Here is a 26,675-nt window from a genome sequence, read left to right as displayed (position 1 = left end):
TTCCATCTGTTACATTGCCAAAATTATTTTCCTTTATTAAAAAAAAGTTCCATTCATTCTAGTCTAATATAAAATAAAGCTGTTTTGGCATCCTAATTGCCTTTGCATAAAAATCCAAAACTTTGAACCATGTATGTGGCCCCTCACCATCCAGCTCTACCTCCTCATACAGCCCCAGTTCTTATCTTATCATTTTTTTCTGTCCATATCCACATTTACCTTGTGCTCTGACCTGGAACATGTCACTCTTTTTTCTTTCACCCAAACATTTCAGGTCTTTTCCCAACACATAGCTTTCTTTGCAGGTGGAGTTTAATCTGCCTGCAAGCCTTCTACCATCACCTGTACACTCTTGCTTAATACTTGGAAACCCAGCTGGGTCTTGACCCCATTACCTTTTAGAATATCTACTGATTTGATTCAGCTCCACCCCCCTTTCTTCCTAACTCTAAATTTCCTCTTTTGTCTTATTATCTCCAGTGCAGTGGCTGCTTTCACCTAATGGTGAAGAAAGAAGTACATAGATAGAAAATTGCATATATAAGAAATGAAAGAGAGAGAGATCCTACCTAGTAAGTAAAGCTGTGCCAGTAGTACTGTAGATGGTAAGCCACCAAATCCCATTAGGCTTTCTACCATTGCTCACATACTGATAATGAGGTTGCTAATGAGAGGGATCTGTGTCTGACTTGTCAGTGATCTCTTGTGATTACTTGATCTCAAGTCTCTGAAGTTGTTTACTCATTGAATGAGAATGATAGGTGTGATTTGTGTTCCTAGTGCTATTACAATAGTTGTATAGACAGCCTCTGAAGAATAAGCATCCAGATTAAGAAATACTATACATAAAAATTACAGCTGTGCAGCCCATAGCAAAGCTATTAGCCCCTGGGTGTTTGATGGCAATGTGATTCTAGTGAGATTTGGAGTCCACCAACCACCCTTTGCTTTGCCTAAAGAAAAAAAAAATGTGTGCCCTTGTTTCCTCCATGTAGTCTTTCCCTCTCCTCCTTTCAGGTATACCTTAACTAAAGAGTTTTAAGGACAGGGCAGTTGGTATTGTGGAGGGAGGCAGGTGACTCAGAAAGGGACACTAAGCTTTATCTTAAAGAGCATGAATTCTCCGGGTGGAAAAGGAGCTTCAAGGCTTTGTGTTCTTGTCACACTTGGCATTTATATATATATTTTTTTTTCTTGAGGGTAAGGCATTTTCTTTTTTCATTCTTTTTGTATCAGCCATGATTCTTGCTGGTAATTCAGTACATACATGTTGAATGCTGCAGATTCCCTAGTCCAGGAAGATCCCAGAAGTGATTTTTCTTACCAAAACAGTATGAAAATCTAATACTGTTATCTGTACCAGTCATCATGGCCCAAATGAAAGTTTATGATTTGGCCAAGAAACTAGACCTTAGGAAAATAAGTCTTAATACTGAGTAGTATCAGGTCATCCAGTAATTAAATATATATCTTGTACCTACAGGTACTGCTAGGTTTGGTGAATAAAATAGTTACAGTCCTAGCTCTAAGGAGCTTATCTGCTAATAGTGGAAATAGAGGAGTCACCAAACTGTATAATTATGTACTACTGAGTTAAATTCTATGAAGCAAACAGGGTACACTGAGAAAGAATAATCAGTTTTAGGATGGCAGCCACTTAAAGGAAGTCACAGGGAAGCCTTTCAGGAGGGTAACATCTTAGTAGAAAACTAAGATAATATTGAAATTTCTGTGGAAAGACTGAAGGGACGAAAATTCTAAGCAAAAGGACCCGGTGCAAATAAGTTGTGAAGCAGGCAAAAGTTTGGAACATTCCAGGAATTGTAGAAGGGCCAGAGTGGTTGGAATTATGAGTGGCTGAGAGTAGCAGGGGTCAGATCTGGCAAAGGTTTTTGTATTGAGCTCTCAGTGAATCCCTGGTGAGGTGTTAAGTGGAGGAGTGGTGTAATGCAATTTGTTTTGTTATTGATTTTTGTGGAGGCCAGGAATGGACACTAGGAGACACTGGCATCATCATATCATGAGGGCAAGAGAGGATTGTAGTGGGTGGTACTAGTAGTAAAAATCAAAAAAGACGATAGATTTGAACTATATTTTAGAGGTAGAATTAATAGGACTTCCTGACAGATTTGATATGAGGGATAAATTAAAGAGAGAAGGACTTTTAAGTTTCTGGCTTGAGCAACTGTCTATGTTGATTTCCTGAGGTGGCAAAGCCTGGAGAAAAACAAGTTTTTGTGTTAAGTTTGAATTTGGACTTACATGAAGTTTGAGTGCTTATTGTGGCATCCAATAATGAAATATTATTAAACATTTTTCCTCTAAAATTTTGTACTTGTCTACTCCCAAGCTCATGTTCTCAGGTCTTTTCTCAAGTGTTTCCTCTTCGGTGAGAACTTTATTGACCATCCTGGTTTAAATCAAAAGCCCTACACCTCTTGTCTCCTTTCCCTGCTTAATTTTTCTTGATAGTAATTATCACTATCTGACATTTATGTTTTTTACTTATTTGTTTATTGACTATATAATGCAAGATCTGTGAGGTCAGGGATTTTTGTGTATTAATCATTACTATATCCCCTACATCTAAAATAGAGTATGACCTATAGTAAATGCTCAGTAAATATTTGTTAACTGAATATATGAAACCACTTGAAGGATTCTGTGGTGTTTTCCATGACTGACTTTTCTTCTTAGGGTTGTCAGGCTTTTGCTTAAAACAATTCAGTCCTCTTTCTATAATGAAAGCAGATTTTATGGGATGTTTTATATATGTGTACATAGGCATACACGTGCACACATGGGGATTGACGTTGCTTTCTTTTAAGCATAAAAAGTTATATCTTTAACTCATTTTAATTTTCAGGTTACATCTGATGGAAAACCAAAAATCATTGATATTGTTGACACAACAGGAAGTGGTGATGTGAATACTACTACAGTAGTAGAGCCAAAGGATGGTGAAATTGTTGGCCTTTCAGGAAGAGTGCTTAAGGTTGGAGCTTTTATCTTTTTATTTAATTTTTTTCTTTTGTATTGATACCTCAGACCATCTAATGTTTTTAGCTTGCATTTGATGGTATGATGAATATTAGTATCTGTTACTGTATAACAAGTTACTCTAAAATTTCATGGTTTAAAACAATAAACATTTATTACCACAGTTTGAGTCAGGAATCTGTGTGTGAGTTAGCTGGGTGCCTCTCATTCAAGATCTCTTCTCGGCTTACTGTTAGTCAGGGTTGCAGTTTCATCTGAAAGCTCAACCTGGTGGGGAAGAGGAAAGGAAAGGAAAGCTCACTCAAGTGGTTATTGGCAGGCTCTGGTTCCTTGCTAGTTAAGACCACTCTACCAGGATGCTTCACAACATCCAGCTGTCTTCCCCCTGCCAGTAGGGGCAGGAAACAGAGAGAGTGTGCCCAAGATATAGGCCATGGTCTTTTTATAAATTAATCTTGGAAGTGACATCCTGTTACTTCTGTTATATTCTTTGCATTGAGAGACGATTCATTAAATCCAGCACACACTTAAGTGGTGGGGATTTTACAAGGACATGAATACGAGGATGTGAGGTTCATCCAGGGCCATCTTAGAGGAAGTCGTTTTGTTGTTTGATAGTAGGCTTAAAATTGAGTTGTTCTGTTTTTCACTGTGGTTCCAAATACTAAAAATTTTAAGTTTTGAATGGAAAGGTGGGGAAAGTGATCAGATTATCGTTTTGCCTTCATCTTTTTCTGGCCTTTCTGGAAACTTGAACATGAAATATTTAGGCTTTAATAATTATGGACTTAAGTGATTAGCATTGTCTTATTCCTTGTACTTGGTAAAGAGGTTGGAGTAAGCTAACATGAAAAACGATTAGAAAAAAGTGAGTGCAGTTCATGAGAAATAAGCTAATGAGTTTGTTAGATAGCAAGAATTTGTGATTCCATTCTCACCTTTTAAAGCAATAAATAGAATTAGTTTGGAAAATAAATTTGTGGTTCTTTATGTGTAAAGAGCTATATTTAACTTTTTTCATCTTTTACCATGTCTGAATTATGTTTAGGCATTGTTCACTAGATAAGATATTTGTGGCAATGGATTAGTTTTCTGTGTTAACAAAGTAACAAAAACTTAATGGTTTAAAATCACACCACAAAAGTTCCTACATTTATTATCCGTTTCTGTGGGTCAGAAGTCCAGACATGGCTCTTTGTTGCTCTCAGCTCAGGAATTTAAACAGACTACAGTCAAGTATTGGTTGGGATTGCAGTCTCATCTGAGGCTCCTTTTCTAAGTTAACATGGTTGCTGGCATAATTTCTTTTTATCCTGAAGGCTTGTTTATGGAAGGCCAACAGAAGAATCCCTCTGACCTCAGGGATGACCTCAGTCTCTCTTTTATAGAGCTCACCTTATTAGATCACCTTATTAGATGTACAAGGCTAATCTCCCTTTTGATTAACTGTGGAGAGGACTATATAAAGGCATCAGTCATCTTAGAATGTACCTACTACAGGCAAACACGGCATTAATGTTTTACTGCCTTTTTTATGTGTTATGGGCTGAATGTGTACCCCCAAAATTCGTACATTGAAGCTCTAACACCCAATGTGATGATGTTTGGAGGCAAAAAGGACCTCTTTAACAGGATTCTACTGCGTGGAACATTAACACTAAGGATGGCACTTGGCTTGTTTGAGAAAATGTTCAATTCCCTGCTATGCATGTATAAAAGACTCAGGGAAAAGAGGGGGAATGGGTAATTAAAGAGATTGTGTTTCTCTTGTGACAGTTAGTGTTATTACATTGTAGTTACCATGTAATTAAAGTGATTTTAAAGATAACTTAAAATGGTCAAAATATAAAGTTTTGATTCTTAAAGAGACTAAAAGTATCTTCATTTGTAAAAAATTCTCAAGTAGATACAATGACGTTTTCCAAAATTGCCTCATAGAGAAAAGTTAACTTGATTCTAATTTGGTTAAAATTAGATAGCAGAACCATTGTTTATTTTCGGATTTTTTTTCTTTTAGAAAGGGAGAGGAACATCTATATGAGTTAAGAAACTCTATTCTCTAAAGAAGATTGATTAAGTTTTGAATGAAAAGCACTAGTTTGTATGCCAACATAGTTGAAATTTCACATACTCTAGACATCCATTTCATTCAGAAATGATTAGTGATGTGCAGGCTTTTAAAAAGTCAATAGATCTTTGAGCTTCTGTGAATGATTGTTTTCTTTCATTTCGTTGTGAGAAAATTTCATCCAAAAGTTTCCTACTTGGGGAGTGATTTGATGAGGGACCTGGGGGCCAGTTGGTTAAAGATGTTGTGCAAAGGAGAATTGATGAGTGAACCAACTCTGATTGGTTGATAGTTCAACTTGATAATTTATATACATTTAAAAGCTGTTTTTAATGATTATAGGTCCTATGTTTACAAAGTGTGTGAATCCTCCACTTTTTATTTTTATTTTTATTTTTATTTTTATTGGTTGATTTGGGAGAGAGAAACAAATATGTTGTTCTATTTAATTTTACATTCATCGTTTGCTTCTTGAGTGAACCCACAACTTTGGTGTATTGGGACAGTGCTTTAACAACTGAGCTACCTGGCTACACCTCCACATTTTTTTTATTAACATTTCAAGTTAGTTGATATCTAGTGCATTTTGTTATTCACGAGAATCATAAAGTAGGAATTATTTTTTCCGTTTTACATGTGAAGAGCTAGAAGCCAGTGGATTGATCCCACCTAGTTATTAGAGAAGTTTGGATTCATAGCCATCCATTTATTTGACTTTACTTAAATAATTTTATTTATTAGGCTATTACAGTCCCAATTATTCTCCCTTTATCCCCCTCCCCTGCTACCCCCATTCTTGCTAACAATCCCCCCCGCTTAGTTCATATCAATGGGTCATACATTAAGTTCTTTTGCTTCTCCATTTTCTATACTGTTCTTAACATCCCTCTGTCTCAAATACTTACCAATTTGTACTTCTTGATCCCTGCACCTTTACCCTCCATTCTCCCCCTTCTCCCTCCCAGCTGATAACCCTCCAAATGGTCTCCATATGTATGATTCTGTTTCTGTTCTGCTTTGTTTGCTTAGTTTGTTTGTTAGATTCAGTTGTCGATAGTTGTAAGTTTATTGCCATTTTAATGTTCATAGTTTGATCTTTTTTTTCTTCTGTGATTCCTTTTAACATTTCATATAATAATGGCTTGGTGGTGATGAACACTTTTCCTTGTCTGGGAAGCAGTTTTTCTGCCCTTTTATTCTAAATGATAGGTTTGCTGGATAGGGTAATATAGGTTGTAGGTCTTGCTTTTTATCAGTTTGAGTACTTCTTGCTAGTCCCTTCTTGCCTGCAAAGTGTCTTTTGAGAAATCAGCTGACAGTCTTATAGGAACTCCTTTGTAGGTAACTCTCTTCTTTACTCTTTCTGATTTTAAGATTCTCTTTTTATTTATTATTTTTTAATGTTTAAATATTTTTTAAAATTTATTTATTTTTAGAGAGACAGGTAAGGGAAGAGAAAGAGTGGGAGAGAAACATCAATGTATGGTTGCTTCACACACACCCCCACCTCACTGAAGAACTGGCCCACAACTCAGGCATGTGCCTGGACTAGGAATCAAATCGGTGACCCTTTGGTTTACAGGCTGACACTCAATCCACTGAGCCACACCAGGCAGGGTTCTCTCTTTGTCTTTAACCTTTGGCATTTTAATTATGATGTGTGTTGTTGTGGTCCTCTTCGTGTCTATTTTGTTGGGGACTCTGTGCTTCCTTGTATGTTTGTGTCCTTCACCAAATTAGTGAAGTTTTATTATTTGTTCAAATAAATTTTTAATTTCTTGCTCTTCCTCTTCTCCTTCTGGCACCCCTATGATTCAGATGTTGGTACATTTCAAGATGTCCCAAAGGCTCCTTAGCCTATCATTGTTTTTGATTCTTTTTTTCTTCTTGCTGTTCTGATTGATTGTTTTTTTTCTTCCTGATATTCCAAATCACTGATTTGGTTCTAGGCTTCACCCCCTCACTCTTGGTTCCCTATAGATTTTTCTTTTTTCACTTAATGTAACCTCCTTTTTATGCCTGGGTCTTTTTTATGTTGTTGAAGTATTCAGTGAGTTCCTTGAGCATCCTGATAACCAGTGTTTTGAACTGTGCATCTGATGTTTTGCTTATCTCCTTTTTGTTCAATTCTTTTCCTGGAGCTTTGTTCAGATTTTTCATTTTGGCTGTATTTCTTTGTCTCCTCATTTTGACAGTCTCCTGTGTTTGTTTCTGTGTTTTAGGTAGAGCTGCTTTGACTTCCTGTCTTAGTAGTGTGGCCTATTATAGAAAAGCGCACCTATGAGTTGTCTGGTAAGGAGCCTTAGGTAATCACCAGGGCAGAGTAATCCATGTCACCACTCTAGCTCTGTGTGGGGGAGGCCTCAGGGGACAGTGCCTCTGACTGGCCTCTGGAGTTTTGCCAGGGAGGAAGCTGTCTCCTGGTACTTGCCCTGTTGCCAGTCCCTTCATTTTCTCCCCGCATGCCTTTGGTGCTCTTCCAGCTGTTGCCCTGGTGCTAAATCCCAGAGGGAATGAAAGTCCTAAGTCTGTTGCAGGCCCTTTAAGAGGAGTCTCCTAAAAATCCTGCTATTTGTTCCACCGCCCCAACCCCCAGTGTTTATAGTCAGAAGTTATGGGGTTTAGCTTCCTGATGTTAGAACCCTAGGCTGGGTATTCTGGTATGGGGCTGGGATCCGTGGCTCCTGAGGTATATCCCTCCTGATTTGTATCCACCACATGTGAATGTGGGATCGCCCCTTTCATGTCTCCCCTTTCTTGCCTCATCTACCCGTCTTAAATCTTTGCTTGTCAGACTTCCAAATAGCTCAATTTTTTTACTATTCTGGGTGATATTTGTTTTGTAGTCTAGTTGTAATTTTTTCTGTAGTTGTTCAAGAAGGCAAGGCATGTTTACCTATGCCTCCATCGTGACTGGAAGTGTTTCTCTGTGACTTTAAATTGCATATCATTTACACCGAATTTTTTGGTGTCAATGATAGAACTAGATTCCAATTTTCTTCCTTTTTGTTGTTTGGGCAAGTTATTTAACTTCCTTTTGTATCTTTGCTTTTTCCATTTGTAAACTGGGCATCCTCTTTACATCATTCTGTTAATGAAAAACTTTATTTTTAAGTACTTTGAGATAGTTGAAAGACTTATAAAATGTTACATGTAATTAAAATTATTTTATAGAACTTTTTTCTTAAAAACTCAAGAGCTCTTACTTAGTTTCTAGATATTATTATTGTTATATCTTGGAGCTGATCAAAGTTCTTGTTATTAACAAGATATCTAAAGTTCCGAGTTTCTGTAAATTCCTTCCCCTTCCCACTGGTTGATGGACTATAGGATGGTGAAGGAAGGCAAGGTGTTATTGATGCTTAAAAACTAAAGATCTTAGTGGTTTAATTAGGTTGTGTATGTTGAAAGCACTTTATAAACTATGAACCATTGTATAAATGAAAGGTATTCTAGTTGAACCATCTTATTTATGGTTGAGATAAAAGCAGCCAGAGAGATATTAAGTGGCACCTTAGAACATTAAAAATAGTGCTGTAATACTTGAACCTGGTCATCTACATTGAGCTATTGGGATAGAAGTGAAATACCTTTTACTTCAAGATGTCATTGGAATTGGGAAGCAGTTTGTGAATTGGTAATTTATTTATTTTTCTATAGATTCCTGTGAGTTGGACAAATCCCTCAGGCAGCTATCATATTGGCATAAAAAATGGCTATGACTTTTATCCAAAAGCCCTCAAGGAGAGGATACAGGTAATGATCAATCTATATCGCTGACTTATCTTTCTCAAATTTTATTTCTACTGAAGAAAAATTCATAACATCTCACTAATGCTTAATTATTTTGGTTGATGGGAGACTTTCAGTCAATGACTGTTTAAAGGAAGATGCTGTAATGGAATGTTACCTATTTAAAGTTATGGTTCTTAATCTTGAATACATGCATAAACTTAGGGAATTTGTGGATACCCTGAAATTAATTTTAAATCTCTGGATATTTGTGTTTTTCTGAGAACTGGGACTGGAACTATAGCTTTCATTGGATTTTTAAAGGGCTTTTTAACCTCAAAAAGGCTAAGGACAGTGGATTTAAAGTCCAGACTTTATAGCTTTTATGATAATTTGTCCTATTTTTCTTCTGTCTAACCATACTTAGTCTCAGTTAGTTATTCGCTATTAAGGAAAGGGTTACACCTAAAGCAACTGCCGTATATGAAACACACATCTGTCATTAGAAAAGTAGAGTTGTAAATTAAGTGATACGTAGCCTGCTTTAAAGCAGCACCATTCAATACACCTTTCAGTGATGATGGAAATGTTCAAAATGTTTGATATCTGTCCATTATGGTTAGTCACTAGGCACAGGTAGTTATTGCAAATTTGAAATGTGACTAGGATGACTAAATAATTGAAATTTTTGTTGATGAAATATTTTAGAATTCACTTTCAATAACAAAGTGGGGCTAGTGGCTCCTGTATTTGACAATGCTAATTTTGAAGATTGCTGTGACAATAGTTGCTGATGTAGACAGGTTCAGGGTTTCAACTGTAAAATGAGNAATATTTTATTTATTTATTTTAGAGAGGAAGGGAACGAGAGAAGGAGGGAAATATCAATGTATGGTTGCCTCTCCTGAGTCCCCCTCCGGGAACTGGCCTGCAACCTAGGCATGTGCCCTGGCTGGGAATCGAACCACGATCGTGTGGTTTGCTAACAATGCTAATTTTGAAGATTGCTGTGACAATAGTTGCTGATGTAGACAGGTTCAGGGTTTCAACTGTAAAATGAGATATAATCCTTGAAAATGAGCCCCAGGGGAAAGACTTGTGGGCCTTTTATCTAATCATAATATTATCTGCTTCTCCAGGGGTCATAACTTCTTATAAACCATAAGAAGTTATATTACATATATTATTTATTAGTCAGATTCCAATCATTATTACAAAGAAGTAATGCATATAACTTTTATTGGGTACTATTTTATTTTAAGCTGAAATATACATATATAGCACAGTATTTTTACGCATCTTGTTAAATTTAATCTGTGTTGCTAAGGTATAAATTAACATGTACATATAGAGTGATTAAATTAAAGTTGACTCCCTCCCCCCCCCCCCCGCCTTAACGTAGTCAAGCTGATTATTTTATTAGAAAGGATTTTTCTGTTGGGAGGCACTCTGTGTTAAAGACAGTGGAGATGAAGGTAAGATCAATTTGAGTAACAAAGAAACCAATGAAGTCAAAGAAAACCAGGAAAAAATAAGCTGGGGGTATGGAAATTGAGGAAGTCTGCATGTCCATCAAAATGCAGCTGCAGTCTTACTTTTGTCCTTTGCTTGCACTTAATCAGCTCTGTAAGGTCCCAAAATACAGTATTTTTCTACTTTAAATTACTGGAAATTTAGTTATCTGCAATAGTATTATTTATATCCTCTTCAAGGATTTAAATTGGGACATACAATGTATAAAAATATATTTGGTTTGCCTTGGTAAAGTAGTTCTCTTAAAACCTAGGTGCACAGAATGAACTAAATAGTTTTTAATCATTGATTCAGTGCTTTATGAACTTGATTGTAAATGGGTTTTTTTAAGTATCTGTATGAGAATCATGTGGCATCACAGCTGTTAATAACTAGGTCTACATGTAAATGACTGTATGGGTTTACCTCTGAATATTTTTCAGCCTCATAGTGAGGTAATTTTTCTGTCTTTACAGAAAGAACGAAAGGAAAAAATCTGGGACCCTATTCACAGAGTGGCCCTGGCAGAAGCTTGTAGGAAACAGGAAGAATTTGATGTTGCCAACAATTGCCCTTCTCAAGTTGGTGCTCATCATTTTTTATTTATACATTACTGTAGAACCATGTATCATAGAGTTCTGAGATAATTATTAATAGACTTTTTCCCCCACAAGTTTTAAGTTGTTTAGTTTTACTAATTTTTTCTTTATTATTTATCCAAAATCAATTTATATGTATAATTTTTAGGACTTACTATTCAGCATGTAAAAGTGCTTAAATCGTAAGTGTGTGGTTGTGAATGATCTGAACATGAACACTTGCATATTAGCTGCATCATCTCATGTGTTTCCCTACTTATTCCTCCCTATACCTCCCTAAAGGCAGTCACCATCCTAACTTCTAAATCTACTGAGTGATTGTATCGATTTCCAATTTTATAAAATAGAATCATACAATGTGCATTCTTTTACGTGTAGCTGCTCTCAGTATGTTGGTGAGATTCATCTATATTTGAGGTATTGAAATAGTTGTTCATATCCCTTGCTATATATATATATACAATCTGCATATTGATATTTTCTTTATTTTTATTTTTTGGCTATTATTAAAAATACTGTTTTGAACATTCTTAATGCATTTTGGGGGGTCAAAATTGGTCATTCCAGCCCTGGCTGGTGTAGCTCAGTGGATTGAGCGTGGGCCTGCAAACCAGACGATCGCGGTTCGATTCCCAGTCAGGGCACATGCTTGGGTTGCAGGCCAGTTTCCGGCAGGGGCCAGTTCCCTGCAGGGGATGCATGAGAAGCAACCATACATTGATGTTTCCTTCCTCTCTCCTTCCCTTTCCCTTTAAAGATAAATAAATAAAATATTTTTTAAAAAATTGGTCATTCCAATTCACATGCTCACATGAAACATATGAGGGGGAACCCCCAAAATCTTGAATTTGTTTACTAAAAATTGTATATTCATACTTTAATGTTTAAACTTCAGTCACCTTCAAAGTACTCTCCATTTGATGCAATACATGTATTGGGATATTTTTTCCACTGCTCAAAACAATTTTTAAACTCATCAATTTTAGTGCCTTTTAGTGCTTCTGCTGTTTTTTTTTTGTTTTAGCTCTTCCACATCGGGAAAATACTTCCCTTTGAGTTTTTTTTTCATCCAGGGAAACAAAAAAAAATTGCTTAGGGTGAGATCCAGTGAATACGGAGGGTGGGACACAGGGGTCATACCGTTTTTGGTCAGAGACTGCTGAACACTCAGTGCTATGTGGGCAGGAGCTCTCATAAATCACCCATCATGAAAGGGGCAAACGTGTTGAAAGAGTCTTCAGAAACAATTCACTGAGGCCAAATGCAGCCTCTCACAACAATGCCAGCTGGCACACTGATAAGGATGGGTTCCTAGAACACTTACCTAGCAGAAGAAGTCTATCTTCTGGGGCTCAGCCTCCAGAAGATAATTCCAGGGGTTTTGTGGGGTCACCACCCCCTCGTATGAGTGTTCCCAGTGTTCTGCATCCTTAAGTAGCCAGTACATTTTTAAATCAATTTATAAAATAAAAATAATGTCCTGATTTATTATGTAGAAAATATTTGCTAGTTGCAGAAACTTTTGCACAACACAAGTGTATAAAATAGCGAGTGAAAGCCTCCAAAAAATGCCACCCTTCAGGGATGTTAACAACAACTCTATGTTTAGCCTTCTGAATTTTTCTTTTAATGCATGAATGTACCTTTTTCAAAAACGGAATCATATTAGTGATTCCCCACCTTGGCTGCATATTAGAATAATATGAAGAACTTTAAAACTGCCAGTGCTTGTGGCCTAGAAAGGAATTAAAGCAAAACCTTGCAGGGAGGCAGACATTTTAATGCTCCCATGAGCTTTAATTAACATGCACTTAGTGTTGAAGACAATTGGCCTGCATAGATCTATATACACATTTAATTTATATTTACTTAATCTATGTACAGCATTCTTTTCTGAACAGCTGTGTAATTTTCTATTAGGTCAGTATTTGTCCTGATTCATCCTTTTATTGGACACAATAAATGTACCATATTTTTAGGACTCTAAGATGCACTGGACCATAAGACACACCTAGATTTTAGAGGAGGAAAACAGGAAAAAAATTTGAAGCAAAAAATGTTGTAAAATACTTAGTAACCTGTGACCCCGCTCCACTACCATGTCCCTGCCCCCACCCCCCAGCAATCCAGGTATACTACATTAATCCCCCATTTTCCTTCCAAATCTGGGAGGGGAAGTGCATCTTGTAGTCCGAAAAATTCAGTAGTATTTCAGGTGCTACGTATATATGGCTAACTTGATAAAAGAGGGAGCTGGGTTTAATACCTTATTGTAGGCCAAACATGTCTATATAATTGTCTTTTTTGTTTAAAGGAGAGTAAATGTTCAATATGTTAAATAGTTAAAGTCTAGCTTAAGATTGTTGGAACATGTGAAAATTAAATACCAGGGTTATTGGGGTAGCGCAGTCTAATGAATGTAGTATATAGTTAAAAAATACTTAGGTTGAAGCATTTTAAATTCTCGTTTCCATAGATCAAATGGTTACATAGAAGCTTATATGTACATGGTCGTGAATATAGTGGGTATTTAACCTAGCATATTCTAAAAGAGGTAAGATAGCTGATTATTTTATTATATATTTGGGTTCTTAAGAAACAGGTTTTAAATGGAAACAGCCCTGTTACAAAAATCTAAAATAGCCAGTACAGGTAACCTATTTTGTAGCAATTTTATAATTAATTTTAGAAATGAGTTATACAAATTACAGATATGTGACCAGCATATATTTTGGCCAGAAGATATCACCAGCATATAACATAGTATCTTTTTCAAAGTGGGCAGAGTGAGTGACTGAGAAATAGAGTAAAAGAAATATTTTTACTGTTTAATATTAATTGATACCTACATCATTAAATTGAACTACAAGTTACATAGATATAAAAAGAAAATTTTCTTGCATTTTTCCAGGATAAAATGACTTTACAATTGGGTCATACTGTGTCTTTGGTTATATGTTAATATAACTTTTCAAGATTACAAAATGTACTAATATTAATATATATTCTAATTGATTAGGCAAATAAACTAATCAAGGAGGAGCTTCAAAGTCAAGTGGAATTGCTCAATTCTTTTGAGAAAAAATATAGTGATCCTGGCCCTGTATATGACTGCTTGGTATGGCATGATGGTGAAGTCTGGAGGTAAACTTTGTATTTTATAGCTCTGCAGAATATTTTTATCTACTCTAAAGGACATTAAACCCACTGAACTGTCAGAGATTTGGTTTATTATGACATTAACATCACTAAGCAAAACTGTTTGAAAGACAGATTGGCTTTTGGGTGGTTTTGAACAAGGCTTTTGAACTTTTTACTACTTTAAATACTAAACCTGACTCTTAATGTGTTTTAAAGAAGTTATTTTACTAAGCAGATAGTTATCATTAACCTGATTTTAGCAGGTTAATTATTGATATATGTAGAAATGTTTCTGATTGAAGCTGGGCAGTTTGAAAACTAACTGCAAAAGATTGTTGCAAAGCATATACTTTGAGCAAAGGAGGAAAGTTGAATGAAGATATCTCAATAGAGGTAAAGTAGCTAAGTTGAAGTGCAGCAGTATAGTACAAGCACTATGATACAGAATTCAGTCTCTGAGATGGAATCCTAGCTATGTAACCTTGAATGCTTTCCATCTCTCTAAGCCTGTTTTCTTATCTGTTGAGATGATAATACTAGCTTCCTAAGGGATTTTGTAAAAATTCATTTTGGTATTTACTCAATAAACATAAGCTATTCTGCTGCTACTAATGATAATAGTAATTTTGATGACTTATGCCAAGTTACCTGTCCTGTACATTTTCAGATTCTTTCTTATTGAATTGTACACTGAAGATATGTTTCTTAGAATTGGGTGGTATGACTTTTTGAATTCTATTTGCATGGAAATAATATGTTCCTAATACAGATATTTAGGCATATGTGTATTTTAAGGTATGTGCAGTAAACCAAGAACCTTTCTTTAAACCTTATTTTTGCTTTTGATAGAATTACATTTCACTTTTCATATGCAGAGAATCATTTCCCAAGATACAGAACAGATATAATGACTGGTTACTTTTCTCAGATTGTTTACATTACAATGTACCATTCTGTCCTCCCTTGGATGTGGGTACTAACTCATCTGGGATAGTGGTTATAAATTTTTAATTGAATGAGAAATCTCTGCTCCCTTTGGGACTGAAAGTGTTAATAAGATATTTGTATTTTCCATTAGATGTTATTAAATGTTAATACAATTTCTGAATGTATTCAAGTATGTTGTTTGGGTGTGTGTATACATGCCAGTGTACACACATTTGTGAACAGTTTTTTTTCCTAGAAAGCTTTGGTCACAGTGTTTATAATATCAAGTGTTCAAACATTGTTTAGCAAATTTTGCTATATCCAACATGTGGTATAATATGATAAAGTCATTCCCAGTGATAAGACTTAAATGAGTATTAATGTGGGAGAGAGAAGGCAAGGTTAAAATTGAAAAAAATACCAGATACAAAACTTGAGTATGTGTGGGGAAAATGTACTATAAAATATCTTATGAAAGGACTTAAGAGAAATACTCTATCAGTGGAGATTGGGTAGCGGAGCAATAAGTGGTTTCAATTAAAGCATTTTCCACGCATGACTGAGAACTCCTGGATATTTTGTGCTAAGAGAAGGGAATTTGGGCTCAGGATATCCCAGGTGTCATTATATGTTTCTAAGAGTTTTATTTGCTCCTTAAGGCAGTTGACAAAGTGCTGTACTATAACAATTTGCCAACAGCATTCTATGACACCTTTAGAATTTTTCTGTTGGAAATGATACTTAATCAAACATTAAATAAAATATAATCTGAAATCACTGGAGAAACATTTTATAAAATGTTATAGTAAGTGAAAAGTACAGCAGAATTATACTTCAGTTACTATTAGAAATAACTTTTTTTGCATCATAATATATCACATAGGGCTTTAATTTCCCCATCTCATCTCAGAGTAAGATCCAATTTTTTTTAGGAGAATCTTAAAGACTCCACATTACCTGAGGCAAATCTAGGTGCTGTCATCTCAGAAATGCCAACCATTTCTGAGAAAGGGTAAAGTGACCTTAAGGGTCATTTGTTCTTTTGTTTTTGTTTCACAAAGAATGTCAAATCTCCCCTCCCCCTGCCACATTTGTAGCAATTGTTAAACCCACATCTCTACACTTAGTAAGTAACCTACTATAACAATATTCGTAAATATTTACCAGGATCTATAATGTCAAACTGATTATCACGCCTTATGCAACAGAACTGGTGTAGAGAAGCAGTACATATAAATATTTATAGAGGATTATGTAAAGCAAAGACATTATTTTCTTTTTACTGGTTTTAGATCCTGCTTTTCAGGTTTGTTGTGTTTGTTGTTTTAGATTTGATGAAAGCTATAGATTTTTTCCATAGAAAATTGAAGAAATTTATTTAAAATATTTGGAAATTTATAATCTCAAAACTCTGTTTCTTCCATTTTCCGTTTGTATCACACATACACCAATAATTCTTTCCATCAACCTCATTTTCATACTCCCTTTCTCCCTATTCTAACAAATGTTCCTTGAATTAAGCTAAGCAGACCTTCAGAAAGTTATAACCTTGTACTACATTCATGTTTGCCATCTGTGGAATTATTTAATGAAGTCATTAAATTTTATGCTTATTTTGATAGCATGCTTGAATTGTTCAATCACTTTACATTGATAGTGGTTAAAAGAAACTGATCTGTGAAATGAATCACTGCATTTGCTGTGAGAATTTAATCATTTTTTAATTTTTCAATCACAGTTGACATTCAGTATTCTGTTGAGTTTCTGCTCACAGTCTTATGGGAGCTCCCTTGTAGGTAACTGCTCTTCTCTTGCTGCTTTTAAGATTCTATTTGTCTTTAACCTTTTCCATTTTAATTATGTGTCTTGTTTTGGGATTCTTTGAGTTCATTTTGTTTGGGACTTTCTGCACTTCCCAGACTTGTATGTCTATTTCCTTTGTCAGGTTGGGGACACTTTCTGTCATTTTTTCAAATGGGTTTTCAATTTCCTGCTCCCTGTCATTTCCTTCTGGCACCCCCAATGATTCAAATGTTGGCCACTTGAAGTTGTCCCAGAGGTTTCTTACACTATCCTAGGTGGGTTTTTTTGTATTGTTTTTTTTTTCTTTTTTGCTCTTCTGTTTGGGTGGTTTTTGCTTCCTTATATTCCAAATGACTTTTTTAATTTTTGGCTTCATCTACTTTACTGTTGAGTCCCTGCAAATCAGAGATGTCAAATCATTTTCACCAGGGGCCGCATTAGCCTTTTGGTTGCCTGCAAGGAGCCGAATGTAATTTCAACTCCTTAACAGTTACATTTATATAATCCTAAAACTATTTCGGCCCTTTGAAGGCAACCATGAGGCTGCTGTGGCCCCTGGTGAAAATGAATTTGACACCCCTGCTGTAAATTATTCATCATTTCAGTTAGTATATCCCTCATTTCTGACGGGTTCTTTTTCTGTGGTTTCCATTTCTATTTTTTAATGATTGTTGGAGTTGTCACTAAATTTAATAACTCTTTCCTTAAGCTCTTTGAGCACCTTTATAAACCACTGTTTTGAACTCTGCATCTAGTAAATTGCTTGTCTCCATTTGGTTTAGTTCTTTTTCTGCAGTTCGGTTTTTTAATTTGGGACATGTTTCTGAGTCTCTTCATTTTGGCAGCCTCCCTATGTTTGTTTCTATGTATCAAGTAGAGTTGCTATGTCTCCTTGACTTGGTAGAATGGCTTAATGTAGTAAGATCTTGTAGGGTCCAGTAGTACAGCCTCCTTGTTCACTCAGGCTGGGCACTGTAATGAGCCCCGCCCCCCAACATGTGGACTGTGTTCACCCTCATATTGTAGTTGAGCCTTGACTGCTGTGGGCACATCAGTGGGAGGGATTTATTCATAGGTCAATTCAGCTTCAAGGACTGTCTTTGACAAGCATGGTGGAGTAGCTGTGTAGGGGCCCATCCTAAAGAGCAAGACTTACTTTAGCGAAGCTCTGGTGCCAACTGATTCTGCCCCTTGAGTGTCACCTGTGAAAGTGGTTGGATAGTGCTTCATCATGGTCTGAAGATGTCTTACCAGGTGCTCTGGGGTCTCTGAATGGTGCAGGCCAAGGTCTGTCACCACCTGTGTTCTGTCCTGAGTCATCTGGCATGAACTACAAAGTAATCTGCAGACGGCTGCTACTTGTGCTGGCCTTGGAGGTGTCCAGAAGAGTCCAAGCTGTGAAACAAGGCTGGCTGCCACTAGTGCCAGTCCTAGAGCCACTTAGCAGTACGTGGCCTACTGAGGCCAGATGCTGCTTGTTTGGGAGATGTTAGGAAAGTCTTAAGCATGAGCCGAGAAAGGCCATTCTTATGGAAAAACGACTAGAAACAATTTGGGTGGGCCTGTAAGTTGGGTGTGGCAGGTCTCAGGGAGTCACCAGGGTGGGGGCAAATGATGTTAGCCAGGTTGATGGGAATCCTAGGAATGACTCCGAGCTGTGAGCTCCTCAGAAAAGGAACAGTAGCCTCTGCCAGCATTTCTGTCTGGGAGAAAGCCGCCTCTGCATCTCTCCCCCTGGTATTAATACAGACAGTTCATTTCCTCCCTGTATGTCTATGGTGCCTATGGAGTTGCTCCCCCAGCACTGAAGCTCAGAGTGAGCCAGTCCGAGTAAGTCTGTATGCAGGCCCTTTAAGAGGAACACTGGGAACTCCAGCCAACCTCTGTCTCACTCAGCCACAGTCCCCACTGGTTTTTACAGCTGGAAGTTATGGTGACATCACTTCCTGGCACTGGAACCCTGGGTAGGGGGGTGGGGGGTGCTTGGTGGGAGGGCTAAGATCCCTCACTCTTTGGGAAGTCCTCATAAACAACCAAGATATGCCTCCTGATTTTTATCTACCACATGTGGTTGTAGGACTGGCTTGTTTTTTGTCTTTGCCCCTTCTACCAGGATTGATGAGGCTGCTTCTTTATATCCTTAGTTGTAGGACTTTTGTTCAGCTGGATTTCAGGCAGTTCTGAATGATGGCTATGTAATTGAGTTGTAATTCTGATGTGGTTGTAGGAGGATACAAGGTCTATATTTACCTATGCCACCATCTTGACTGCCCTTGCTATGAGAATGTTGTTAAAGTGTTGATTCACTCATTCTTTCATGATTTGGTGAATATTTAAGTAGCTTCTTTGTACCATGTAGACTTTCTAGAAGCTACTCCATGGACTGTATAGACCCTGTGGAAGCAAGTATTAGGAACATCTGAACCCATAGGAAGCATCAAGAAAGATTTCATTGATAAAACAGAAAACTGTACTTGAATAAGAATTAAAAAATTAAAAAAAAAAGATTTCATTGAAGGATTAGCAAAAGTTAGCTAAGAGTGTAGAAAAGGGAGGCTGAAGGTGAGAGGGGAAAGATCCAGAAAACAATGGAGGAACTGTTAGAAATTTAGAGTCTATTATGGGCTGGATGAAAAAAATGGCTGGATGAGGACTTCAGAGCTTATTTCCAGGATGGATACTGGCCATCTGTTTTGGAACCAAAAGTGCCACTCTATCTAGCAAATGTGGAGGATTTGATGGCATGCATTTTACAGTCCTAACTCCAGTTGACATGCTGTTTTGATTGTGCCTAATTTTCTTCCTAAGTGTTTAGTCTTTTCAGTATCTTGCTATATTATATATCTTTCTGAAATGTTGTAAAACCTTTTAGCTATACATTGAGTGAGGTTTATGACAGGGGACTCCAAAAACCCAGAATTATCTTCTGGAGGGGGCCCCTTGTAGTATTGGTTTCACCCAGTAGATGAATGTTCTAGGAACCCATCTGTATCAGTGTACCAGCTGGTGTTGTGAGAGGCTGAGTTTGGCTTCAGTGAATTTTTTTGAAGATTCTTTCAGTGCATTTGCCCATTTCATGATTTGTGAGTGCCCCTGCCCACATTGCTCTGAGTGTTCAGCAGCTTTTGACCAAAAACAGTATGACCCCTGTGCCCCACCCTCCCTATTCACTGGATCTCACCCCAAGTGACTTTTTTGTTTGTTTACCCAGATGAAAAAAATCCTCAAAGGGAAACATTTTGTCAGTGTGGAAGAGGTGAAACAAAAAGTGGTAGAAGCATTTGAAAGGCATTGAAGTCAATGAGTTCAAAACTTATTTTGAGCTTTGGGGGGGAAATGTCTTAATAGGTGTATTACATGAAATAGAGAATACTTTGAAGGTGACTGAAGTTTAAATATGTAAGAATAAATACACAATTTTTATAAACAAATTTTGTTTTTTGAGGGGTTCCCCCTTGTATACATAAAGACAGTTTTTGAGATCCTTCTTTCCAATTTGTTTTAGTTTGTTCATGGAACAATATTAAGTATAAGGGATATATTTATTATTATTTATAATGTCCTCTGTATAATCAACAAGCTACGATGGGGAAAGAGCAGACTGGAGGACAGCCATGAAACTCTATAGAAAATGCTTTTTGTAAAAAATAAGTGTTTGCCTAAAATTGCAGCAACTGTGGAATGGAGACTTGATAATAGTGTTTGCTTCAAGGAGCTCACATATGTTGTTGGATTCATGAAGCCAGTTCTAGATGAAGCAGGAAGTAAGTCCTACAGAAATTGTCCTAAACATTCTAAATCTCTAGGTTAAGCTTGGTGTAATTTCTTAAGTGGCTGTAAGGATTACTGCCTAGAGTTTTGTGAAACTGTATTACCTAATCTTTACTGATGACTATAAAACCAAAATATAAGCCAGGCAGTTACTGTGTTTTCTGTGGTAGAAGTGGATCTGGTAGTAAGACCTGAGAAGCAATATTATAGGATTTCAAGTGAGGTAAGAAATACCTCACTTGTTGAGGTATTCTGTATTGTTGACTATTCTGTATTCTGAATTTACAGAGCCTGCATTGATTCGAATGAAGATGGGGACTTGAGTAAATCTACTGTATTGAGAAACTACAAAGAAGCCCAAGAATATGGCTCTTTTGGCACAGCTGAGATGTTGAATTACTCTGTTAATATATATGATGATGGAAACCTGCTCTCTATTGTGACCAGTGGAGGTATTCTGTTCATATTTGTTAGAGTTAAATTTACAAAGTACAAGATGATAAATTCCTATAGCCCGAAGCAGCTTTATGGAGAATTTAATCTAGAGATTCCAAATGAAGAACTAGGTCTGGAATAATAAATATAATGTGGTTCCCTGACAAGGTGTTGTTTCTTAAAGTCAGAGTCATGTAAGATGCATTCCAAGAATACAAGTGTAGTCCAACCTCAGAAAAATCCATCAGCATAATTCATTTAGTGAACAGTACTTTTATTTTCAAATATTAATTTTGAGAATTTCCATTTTTTTGAAATGACACAGAATGCTACAGTGAAGGTCTTTTTACCAGACTCTCTATACTTTTGGGTGAAACAATCTAAATAGCCATCAACAAAAGAATAGGTCTTTAAAAATTGTGTATTATTCACACTGGAATATTATACAGCATTCAGAATAAATATGCTTATCCAAGTGCATAAATTTATAATTAAAGTATTAATGATAAAACATTTGTATAAAATTGTAAAATATGCAAAATAATACTATCCACTATTTATGAATATGTGTTTGTATGGTAAAAATGTAGATGAGAAGAATATACATACCAGCTTCTCGATAGTGGTTACTCCTGGTGAGAGAGCAAGGATAATAAAATAGGAAGACTTTAACTCTTTATCACCGCCCCCTCAACTTCATTAAGGCATAGCTGAATAACTGAAGTACAGTAATATGTACTCTGTGTGTGTGTATGTGTTTGTGAACTTGATATGTCTTGGTAAATGCATACTCCCAGGAAACCATCACCACTATCCAGATAATGATCATACCCATCACCCCCCACAAGTTTGCTTGTCTTCCTTTGTAAATCAGCCTTGTCTCTACCCACATCCCCAGGTAGCCACTGAACTGCTTTTTTGTCACTCTGGATTATTTTGCAGTTTCTAGAATTTTGTGCAAGCAGAATAAAAATGTATTTTTGCCTGCCTTATTCCAGAGTAATGGTTTGAAATTCACTTATACTACAATTATAAATAGCTTATTTCTTATTAATGAGTATTATTTCATGGTATGAATAAATCATGATTTATTTATTCACCTCTTGATGGACACTTTGATTGTTTCACCTCTTGATGGACACTTTGATTGTTTCACTTTGATTTGTGTACAAGTCTCTTTGTGGAAATATGTTTTAGTTTAATTTGGAATGATATCTAAGATAACTGGTAAGTCATAGGAGGTATATATTTAACTTTTTAAGAGATTTGCAAGCTGTTGTTCATACTGGCGGCACCCTTCTGCATCCCACCAGCAGAGTAGAGGGTGACTGCTCCAGGAGCTCCACATTCCTACTCACTCATACCATGGTCAGTCTGCCTAGTTTTAGCTGCTCTAGTAGGTAGGTGGTGGTGGCAGAGTGGTTTTTGTTTGTTTGTTTGAGGGGAGGTGGTTACATTAAAATCCAGCTTTCCTATTTTTATTGGAAGAATTGGTGATATTGGGTCCATATTCTTACCTGACCACAGTTGCCTAGAACAGAGAAGTCTCAGCATTACAGCAAACTTGGCTGGAAGAGTCATATGCTCTCATTTCTCAAGGAGTTCCAACTACTCTGGTGTCATGCAAACATTAAGGCCCAGTGCTGGTTGTCATTTGTCATTATGTTTACAGTGTTGTTTTATCCGACAGTACTGGGATATTTCTCTCTTTTTAAGAAACTTTTTCAAAGTTTGCTTCAGGGAGCCTGCATATGTTGTTGGATTCATGAAGCCAGTTCTAGATGAAGCAGGAAGTAAGGCCTAGGCTATGGGTCAAAAATCATCCTAAACATTCTAAATCTCTAGGTTAAGCTTGGTCTAATTTCTTAAGTGGCTGTAAGGATTTCTGCCTAGAATTTTGTGAAGCTATATTATCTAATCTTTACTGATGACTAAAAAACAGAAATATAAGCCAGGCAGAAACTTTTCAAAGTTTCTTAAAAAGACATGGGTAATTGTTTGTTTGTTTACTTCATTGGTACATAACATGTAGAGAAAAGTATATAAATCACAAATTGTACATGCATTGAATTATCACAGAGTGGATGGACACTTCTGTTTAGCCACTACTTGTCTTACCCAAGACAAGGAATAAAGCTTGTCAAAGTCCCTGTCATGTCTCTTCCTAACCACCAATCTACCCTCCCTATCCCCAAAGTTAACTACTGTCCTTATTTCTATTAGCGCATTAATTTAAACGATCTGGTATTGCTGTTTTTATAGGTCAGAAATGATGAAATAGTGGTAAATATACATGGCTCAACCTACTATGGTGATTTTTCCATGTGTGTAAATGGGGTGTGTGTGGGTGTATGTGTGTGTACTTTTGTGTGTGACTTTAATATTTTATCATTTTTATTGTTATTTTATTACAGTTGTCTCAATTTTTCCCCCTTTGCCCTCTTCTGCTCATCCCACGCCCTGCTCCCACAGTCAATACCCACACTTGTCCGCGTCAGTGGGTTTCATACATGTTCTTTGTCTAGTCCCCTTCTTTCCACCATTAACCCCTTGCCTTTTCCCCTCTAATCATTTTCAGTTTGACCCATGTTTCCTTTCCTGTGGTTCTATTTTGTTTGTGAGTTTATGTTGTTCATTAGATTCCTGTTATAGAAGAGATTATATGGTATTTGTCTTTTACTGACTGTCTTATTTCACTTAGCATAATATTCTCCAGTCCATCCATGCTGCCACAAAGGGTAGGAGTTCCTTCTTTCTGCTGCGTAGTATTCCATTGTGTAAATATACCACAGTTTTTGATCCACTCGTTTACCAGTGGGCACTTAGGCTGCTTCCAGCACTAGGCTATTGTAAATAGCAACTCTATAAACATAGGATAGAGGGGCATAAGTTCTTTTGAATTAGCCACTGAGTATTCTTAGGATATTCCCAGTAGTGGAATCACTGGGTCAGAAGGCAGTTCCTTTTTTGATTTTTTAATGAAATTCCACAGTGGTTGCACCAGTCTACATTCCCACTAACAGTGCACTAGTGTTCCCTTTTCTCCACATCCTTGCCAGAACTTGTTTGTTGATTGCCCAGTGATAGCCATTCTGGCAAGTGTGAAATGATAACTCAATGTGGTTTTATTTTATTTATTGTTTTTAAGGTTTTCTTATTTATTCACTTTTAGAGAGAGGAGAAGGACGGGAGAAAGAGAGGGAGAGAAACATCGATGTGTGAAAGATGCACTGATTGGTGGCCTCATGCATGACCCCAACTGGGGACCTGGCAAAACCCAGGCTATGTACCCTGACTGGGAGACTGGGAGTCGAACCGGAGACATTTTGGTTCACAGGCCAGCTTTTAACTCACTGAGCAACACCAGCTGGGGCTCAGTGTGTGTCTTTTGTTTTGTTTTTTAATTATGAAATTCTTTTTAAATTTTGTTGTTGTTTTTCAAGTACACTTGTCTCCATTTTCTCCCAATCCACCCATCTCCACCTCCAACCCTTGATACTAGCCTCCTTTAGCTTAGTCCGTGTGTCCTTTATACGTGTTCCTTCAGGAACCTTCCCCTTTTTTCCCTGTTATCCCCTCCCTCTTCCCTCTGGTTACTGTCAATTTGTTCTTTATTTAAATGTCTCTGGTTATATTTTGCTTGCTTATTTTCTTGTTTGATCAGGTTCCACTTATAGATGAAATCATATGCTATTTGTCTTCCACCACCTGGCTTATTTCACTTAGCATATTGTTCTCCAGACGAATAAATGCTGTTGTGAAGAATAGGAGCTCCTTCTTTCTGCTGCATAGTATTCCATTGTGTAAATGTACCACAGTTTTTCAATCCATTCTTTTACCGATGGGCACTTAGGTTGCTTCCATCACTTGGCTATTGTAAATTGTGCTGCTATGTACCTTGGGGTGCACAGGATCTTTTGAATTAGTATTTCAGGATTATTAGGGTATAATTCCAGCAGTGGAATTGCTGGGTCAAAAACCAGTTCCATTTTTGGTTTTTGGAGGAAGTTTCATACCATTTTTCACAATGGCTGTACCAGTGTGCATTCCCACCAACAGTGTACAAGGGTTCCTTTTCTCCACACCCTCTCCAACACTTGTTTGTTGCTTTGTTTATGATGGCCATTTTCACTGGTGCAAAGTGGTATCTCATTGTGGTTTTAATTTGCATCTCTCTGATGGCTAGTGATGCTGAGCATCCTTTCATATGTCTCTGGGCCCTCTGTATGTCCTCTTTAGACAAGTGGCTTTTCAGATCCTTTGCCCATTTTTTAATTGTTTTTTTTGTCTTCCGTGGAGGGAAGTTGTGTGAGTTCTTTATATATATATATCAGAGATCAAACCCTTGTTTGTGTATCATTGGCAAATATGTTTTCCCATAGTATTGGTTCCCTTTTCATTTTGATTATGGTTTCTTTAGCTGTGAAGAGACTTTTTAATTTGATGTAGCCCTATTTGTTTGCTTTTTCCATTATTTTCCTTGCCTTAGGACATATATATAGGCAAAAATATTGCCATATGGGATATCTGAAATTTTCCTCCCAGTGTTTTCCTCTAGAACTTTTATAGTGTCACGACTTATATTTAAGTCTTTTATCCATTTTGAGTGTATTCTCATGTATGGTGTAAGTTGGAGATGTAGTTTCATTTTTTTGCATGTACCTTTCCAGTTCTCCCAATACCATTTATTGAAGAGGCTATTTTCACTCCATTGTGTGCTCATGCCCCCTTTGTCATATTAATTGACTGTGGAGAACTGGGTTTATTTCAGGATTCTCTGTTCTGTTTCATGATCTCTGTGTCTGTTCTTATGTCAGTACCAGACTGTTTTGATTACAGTGGCCTTGTAGTGTAGCTTGTTATCAAGTCTCATGATCCTTCCTACTTTGTTCTTTCTTAAGGTTGCTGAGACTATTTGGAGTCTTTTTTTGTTCCATATATATTTTTGAAAAAATATATAGATCTGGGAAATAGGCCATTGGTATTTTAATAGGAATTGCATTGACTCTGTAGATTGCTTTAGGTAGTGTAGACATTTTAATTATGTTAATTCTTCAATTTGTGTACATGATATATGCTTCCATTTATTTGTGTCTTCCTTAATTTTTTTTCAGTGTTGTATAATTTTCTGAGTACAGGTCTTTACCTTCTTGGTTAAATTTATTTCTAGGTACTTTATTTTTCTTGCTGCTGTAGTAAATGAGATGTCTTTTCAGGTTCTCTTTCTGATACTTCATTGTTGATATACCAAAATGCCATTGAATTCTGAATATTGACTTTGTATCTTGTTTGTTTGCCATATTTACTTATTAGGTCAAATAGGGTTTTTTTTTTATGGAGCCTGTAGGGTTTTCTGTGTATACTAGCGTGTCACCTGCAAATAATGATAGGCATACTTCCTCCTGTCCAATTTGGATGCCTTTTCTTTCTTTCTTTTCTTTCTTTTGGCTGATGTGGCTGGAACTTCCAGTACTATGTTGAATAGGAGTGGTCGCACTGGACAGTCATGTCTTGTTCCTGATATTAAGAGGAAAGCTATTAGTTATTCCCCATTAAGTAAGATATTATCTATAGGTTTCTCATATATGGGCATTATTAATTGAGGTATGCTCTCTCTATTCCTACTTTCCTGGGTGTTTTTATCATAAATGGGTGCAAAATTTTATCAAATGCTTTTTCTGCATCTG

General features: G+C 36.7%; 1 protein-coding gene across 3 annotated transcripts in view; it reads left to right on the top strand.

The window, feature by feature from the left end:
• Positions 1-26,675, top strand: part of TPP2 (tripeptidyl peptidase 2) — a 90,420-nt gene that overhangs the window by 2,692 nt on the left and 61,053 nt on the right. For all 3 annotated transcript variants that reach the window (XM_037065786.1, XM_037065788.1, XM_037065789.1), the window contains exons 2-6: positions 2,867-2,995; positions 8,729-8,824; positions 10,789-10,893; positions 13,931-14,055; positions 20,842-21,005. In XM_037065786.1, the coding sequence (XP_036921681.1) occupies positions 2,867-2,995; positions 8,729-8,824; positions 10,789-10,893; positions 13,931-14,055; positions 20,842-21,005 (619 nt within the window). The remainder of the gene's footprint in view (positions 1-2,866; positions 2,996-8,728; positions 8,825-10,788; positions 10,894-13,930; positions 14,056-20,841; positions 21,006-26,675) is intronic.

The sequence above is a fragment of the Sturnira hondurensis genome, unplaced genomic scaffold (assembly GCF_014824575.4).
Source record: "Sturnira hondurensis isolate 20B ecotype Veracruz unplaced genomic scaffold, ASM1482457v3 Scaffold0016184, whole genome shotgun sequence".
NCBI lineage: Eukaryota > Metazoa > Chordata > Mammalia > Chiroptera > Phyllostomidae > Sturnira > Sturnira hondurensis.
Note: the sequence above shows the minus strand (reverse complement) of the source record. Positions and strands in the feature narration are given on the sequence as shown.